Genomic DNA, 6,430 nt, shown 5'->3' on the forward strand with positions numbered 1-6,430 from the left:
CTAAAAACCTTTGCTTTGGGGGCTATCTATTTTTGCTCTTTAGTTTTACTTTATCTCTGCCTAGAACTATTTTTATTCTATTTTATTTAGTTCTATTTTGAGTTTTTATCCTCTCTTTTCTTTGTCTTTGAAGGTAACTATATAAATAAACCTGCCCTCTGTATGTAAAAACCCATCTTTCCAGCCTGAATCACAAAGTGCAGCTGCAACAGAAAAGAGGATCCCATTCTGACTAACTGCTGTGTTGTACCTCCACCCTACTTACTCAAATTAAATTGTGGTGTCAGTACAGTCATGGTGGGAAATCTTCACAGGAACTGATGAATCAAACAGCGGGGAGGAAACACTCTGTCCGTATAAATGCTGAACTCACCAACGTTGGAGCTTTCGTCTCTCGCAGACCCTCTGGGTTTGTTTGCTGACATTTTCTTTAACAACTTCCGCGCACTGACGTCAATGGAGTTAAAATGGTTTTCCAACAATTACCTCTCACTCACTATTAGAGGCACCAATGTGTGAAATTACCCAGCGCAGCTTTAGGTCTGATTGTTTTTGTACTAAAAATAAACAGAGAACTTTTTAGTGTTTCCCTCAGGAGTTCATTCCAGTCAAAACTGCAAGTGCAAGTTTTTACCATTAAACATTAACATTGTCTGCAAAGCGACAAGCGTCATCTCACTTTTTGCCATTTCCTGCCTTTTTTTCTAAAGATTTGTATAGGTTGTCGACAGTCGTTTAGTGTTTCACTTTACCTTTTTGTACAGGATAACTTGTGAGTTTCTTAAAGGGAAACTGATATTTTTTAACGTCTGCCTTATTTTTGATTTAAATTATTTAAAGGGAGTTGGTGCAGTATCGTGCAAGGATGATGGACCCAGCCACCATCAATAGCTGTAATCTAATCCAATGGGCAATTGTTCGCATTAAAATACATCCACTAAAGTGCTTGTTTTTGTCCACTGACAGGTTCAGATTGTTATTGTAAGTGTCTGACAACATTATGGATAGGATTCCTACAGAGATAAACCTTTTTATCTAAGAGTAAGATCCTTCATGTTTGACCAGAAACATCGCTACATATCACTACCAGACTCCATTGACAAAAACAGAAATTTTACCGAGCAGAACACAGGAGCTGCTGGAATACCACTGCCTCCATCTGTTAGCTTGTTTATGTTATTGTGTGGTACTTTTACTAATGCAAACTAGTAAAATAAATACTTCTTCACCACTGAAAGTCACACAATAACACAACAAACTAACAGATCGAGGCAGCCATATTCCAACATCTCTAGTGTTCTGCTTGATAAAATTACTGTTTTTGCCAATGGAGTCTGGTAGTGATGTTGCCCAACATTGTAGGAGCTGTTTGCAGAGGCTTGGTACACCGTTCTTGCTCAATACTGCACAATCCAAAGATTTTCTTGTCCATATCAATTATTCACACCCCAAAACATGAGGAAAGAAGACTAAAAAATACCAGCGTTATCCTTTAATTGCATTTTTATTGTTGATTTTTTTCCTGTGCTGTTTACCTGTCATCGCTGTTTTTAACATTTCTCAGTCCTGAAAGCAAAACATGTAAATGTCAAAGAAAATTTAGCTCCTCCACCCTCCATGATATGATCAAACAAGCAGCTTTGCTGTAAAAATGCATGCACACATGTTAAAAATCACAGTAACACCCCTCTATCAGCAATGAAAGTTTCATAAGTGTGTGTGTGTCTTTTCATGTTTGACGTTTCTCTTTGTCTTTTAATTTACCCACACGCCATCTGGTTGAGTAATTTTTATCACAAGGAGGAGAAGGTGTCATCACCAACTGATTCTACTGTGAATGTGTGTGTGTGTGTGTGTGTGTGTTGTCGTCTGTTTTTTAGGTACCACCCTGCCTGGAGCTACACACATGCTTTGCATAAATATATCAATTCCCTTTCTCCTTTTTTCTAAGATGCTAATAAGAATTTTGCAATATGACGCCCTGACAAGTTTAGTTCAAGTGAAAGTCTGGTGAAGTTATAAAAAAATGCATTACGGAAGTAGGTTATTGAAACCAAACCAGGCATATCTGCATTTGTTTTCACGTATAAGGTGCAATCGAAAAGTTCTGAGACTGCAGCTTTTACGAGCAAAAACTGTATGTACCTACATCGCTCCCAGGGCTCCTTCAGAACTTCATCTCCCATCACACACTCTACTCTTATGTGTCTTTGTTGCTTCTTCCTCCAGGTGTTAACAGAGGAAGGTTTTGGTCCAATCACAACAGAAATAGCTGAAGCCAAGCCGTTCTATTACGCTGAGGATTACCACCAACAGTACCTGAGCAAGAACCCTGATGGATACTGTGGCCTGGGAGGGACGGGAGTCTCCTGCCCAATAGGAATCAAGAAGAAGGCTTAGACAACCAACGGCTGCCAAGGATCATCTCTAATCTGTAGAGTAAGGATGCAATGATGGCGTGATTTTTAAGCTGTAAAATAGTTAGAAATGCAAAAAAAAAAAACGTTTTAAATATGATTGTATCAGGGTTTTGTACCTTTTATGGTGCATTAAGGTACATCAGTAATATTCAAACTGCCTCACACCTGATAATGCCAGTACCTCTCACGATTAAGACCCAGTTTTCCATAAAAGCAACTTTGATTTCTACCTGATGTGACTCAACACGACATAAACTGCAGTTTAGAGGCTGATTCAGGCTGAAAATATGATGCAACACATCACATCTTTGGCAAATGTTGTACAACTTCATGTGTTGGATACATAAAATTGTATATAACCTAAATACACACAGGTGTGTAAAATGGAGAGAATGAAATATGGTGAAAAAAGTGGTTAACTCTCACTCAGTCTCAGCACAAAATCTATTTAAGAAAGAATTAAATGTAGTGCTGACAGAGTGTTGTAGTTCACATTTAGCTGTTTTTTCATATGAGACAGATTTTTGCAGAATTTTATTTTTGATTTATCCACTGTTTTTAATTGCAGTTGCAAATTAAATTTATATTGTTTTGCTCAGATTTCATCATAAGTGATGATTATTTAAGATGGGGTTGCTTTGAAACTGATGCAGCTTTCCTTTTAAAATTAAACATTAAACGCTTCTGAAATCAGAAGTACACAGTGTCTTTTCTGATTCCTGACTTGTAAATATTTATAACTTTACGCACTGCACAGTGCATACAGCACATACAGTGCTATAAATGATCAGTGTGTTTTTGTTTCATACAGTTTGTAAAATCCTGACACAGTTTCCTCACCCTGCAAGAGGTGAAAAAACAAGTGTTTTTGCTAATGTAGATTCAAAAATTCTCTTTGCCACCTTAACTATCAGGTGTCACAGTGAGGCCACAGGCAGGAGCAAAGAACTGTATGATGATGAGGTGAAAACAAAAGCTTACAGGAAGGTTCAGACAGCAGGAACAGAACACAGAAGAGAATCAGGAAGGAAAACAGGTTGGACGGCAAAACACCAGTCCACGAAGCATGAAGAGGTGAATAAAGGCTTGTAGAAACACTGTGGGTTGATAAGGGAGCAGGAAACAGGTGAGCAGGTGGGTGTGTGGAGTCAGATACTTCAGATACTTCAGATAGTACACTGTGTACACAGTATACTCACAGTTGTAGTGTGGGAATTTCGACAGGGTTGTGTTTTCTCAAATCAAACATGGCCAACTGTGCACTTACTGGAAATGACAGTTGCAATATGTGACCGTAATAGTCCAGTGCAGGGACGACCTGGAAGTTAGCGTCACCCTGGTTCCATTGACAAAAAGCCAATGGGATTTTTTCACTGGGTTTTGCAGAAAATAAAACTATTTCTGATCCTTCCAGGTTCTGATGTTTGAAGCCTAAATCCAATCTCCAGAAGTAAAAAACGAATGTTAGTTAATGTTATGTTTTTATGACGTATTTTATTTTGCAGAATAAAATGTGAAAAAGTCTTGAGCTTGTGTTAAAACCACAGACCTTATTTCAGTCATTTATCTAAAAACCCATTGACTTTGGGACAAGGGAACCAGGAGTGCTAATATGCTAACATGCTAACTCTCTTCTGGGTTTTAGGGCTTGTTCCTGCACCACTCTGTTGTTGCCTGACAAAACATCTGCAGACTGCTTCGCTCAGTTGAGTTAAAAATGTTTTACGTGCGCAAATTGAGGCACAGCACAGGAGAGGTGGGAAAACATGGGTCATTTCAGGGCAGGTGGAGGTTGGAGCCAGGTGAAGGAAACAGGTGGGGAAGTCTGAGGGCATCTGGTGGACAGGTGGAGAACAGCAGGTCTGCAAAGGTCATATAAATATATATATAAAATGCAGGAGTATGAGGAAGTGAGAATGTGGCTGAGGAGGGCAAACAGGAGGCTTTTAAACTTTATTTTTCACTATTTTCTTTTACTGATTTAGCATGAACCGGGTGAACTGGAGATTTTATGATTTCAAAAAAAAAAAAAAAAAACACATTTGTGTTTGTGTTTGCTCTTTTGTTGTGTTGTGTTCTGTGTCGGGGCAGGATTTTGGATGACCTCCTTCTTCTGGTCTTTGCCTGAAGCGATGTTCCAGTCCGTGACTCATCTGTCATTGCTGCTAATCTGCATGCATGTGTGTTTGTACAGTATATGTGTGTGTTTTGATGGTGCAGCATGCAAACACACACACACACCAGCAGGAGGAGACTTCGGTGTTCGGTGCCAGGCCCTCCAAAACTTGGCATTACCATCATAGAGTCGGAAAAAAAAAAAAAAAGGCAAGAGAAGGAGGAGATCAGTCTCTTTGGAAATGGCAGAGCGCCACCTTGGATCTGTGCTGCGTTGGATCACCTCCATGATGCAGGACCACGGCTCAACCAGGGTTTTGAAACCCAAATCGGACCACTGTGTTTTTGGGAAATGGAGCTGATGATGGCTGCGATTTTTTGCAAATATTTAACATATTTAAATTTGTCAGTTTTCATTTCAAGTAAAATCCAAAAAATGTGTTCATGTTTGCACCTTTAAATTCTCTGTGGTGAAAAAGAGGCACAATTCAGACCATGATGCACTAAAACTTCACACGAAAAGAAATTCATCATTTCATTTTTGTGTTGAAACTGATCAGAATATCTAGTACAGACTCCTAATATTTAACTTTTATCTTTTACTTGCATATAAGATTTCCATTCATTTGGATTATGCAGTTTTAACATAAGCCAATAACCTCAAGTCAAAGAGTAAAATGAGTCTTATGTTGTAGAACTAACAAATCCAATGCGTTTAAATGCTTAATAACCAAATTTATTTACTATAAACGTGGTTATTGTGTATTTAAAACACACTGGGTTTACTTGTTTCTTGTTTTTTTGAGTGTATAATCTATATACATCTTTCTGGAGACAGCTTATTAATCAATTCTCAGTAACTGTGTTCACATCTTTAAACCTGGCATTAATGTGCAGGTCGTTCATAATCTTGTTTAGTCTGTTTTATCTAGGGAAATGTTACATTTATCAGTGGAGAGGTCTAGTTCCTCTCATTAAAAGATGAGAAGGGTTTTTGTCTTAAATTGTGTTTGTATCCCTCAGAGAATAGTTTTGCTACCAGTCACCAACACTCTGGTATTGTATTGATGCAAGAATGGAAAATTTCAAACAATACCCAGTCCTAGTTTACACTGGAGACTTTTTTGTTAAAGAGATGTTGGCAAGAAATGAAGCTGCAACCAGAATTCAATCAGTCAAAGAGACAAAATCCTGTGACATGTCCTCAAAGGACCAGAGGAACCTGACGAATATTTTGAACGAGACAAAAATGTCATATCAGGATTTGTAACTGGTCGCATAAATGTATGAGGAGGAGTTGTTTATCATGGGGGGAAGCTTTAAATGATATCAACTGTGTTCTAAATCTCATACTGTACATACAGGATGACAAACATAACATCATCACTGTTTTATTCTTTAATGCACCTTCATTTATCACCACTTCAGCCCTGTTCCTGTCTCTGTTCCCCGGTAACACTGTACTTGATTATGCTGCCATCCTGTGGTAAGTCCTAGTAATGTAGCTCAGATTTGAGGCTTTTTATTTGAGACTGACAGTTAAGTATTCATATACAACACAAGACCAAATGTACGTAAGAATGATACACCAATGAAACTATGGTGACATTACACATCCAAGTCCATCTAGACCTAAATTCACAACCCTTAACAAAACGCAGTCAAACCAAATAGTCATTATCTGTATCCATCATGGTGTTTGGGCTACAAATCCATGATTACTTGTAATAAGATGTCTATGTTTTGCACAGCATTGGTGTAGTGCTGAGGATAAATAAACAATTTAAATAAACAAACAATTTTTACTGCTCAATTGTTTATTTGTTTTTGGGGGTGTCTGTGAGTGTTTTGTAAACTTTTTTTTCCCCTTAAACCATTAGATTTATTCCACGTGT

General features: G+C 38.1%; 1 protein-coding gene across 1 annotated transcript in view; it reads left to right on the forward strand.

Moving 5' to 3' along the window:
• msraa (methionine sulfoxide reductase Aa) overlaps positions 1-3,116 on the forward strand; it is a 30,665-nt gene extending 27,549 nt beyond the window's left edge. The window contains 1 exon segment of the mRNA XM_018687339.2: positions 2,230-3,116. Within this exon segment, the coding sequence (XP_018542855.2) occupies positions 2,230-2,400 (171 nt within the window). The 3' untranslated portion in view covers positions 2,401-3,116.
• Positions 3,117-6,430: the final 3,314 nt, after the last annotated feature.

This window comes from Lates calcarifer, linkage group LG7_1 (assembly GCF_001640805.2).
Source record: "Lates calcarifer isolate ASB-BC8 linkage group LG7_1, TLL_Latcal_v3, whole genome shotgun sequence".
Lineage (NCBI taxonomy): Eukaryota > Metazoa > Chordata > Actinopteri > Centropomidae > Lates > Lates calcarifer.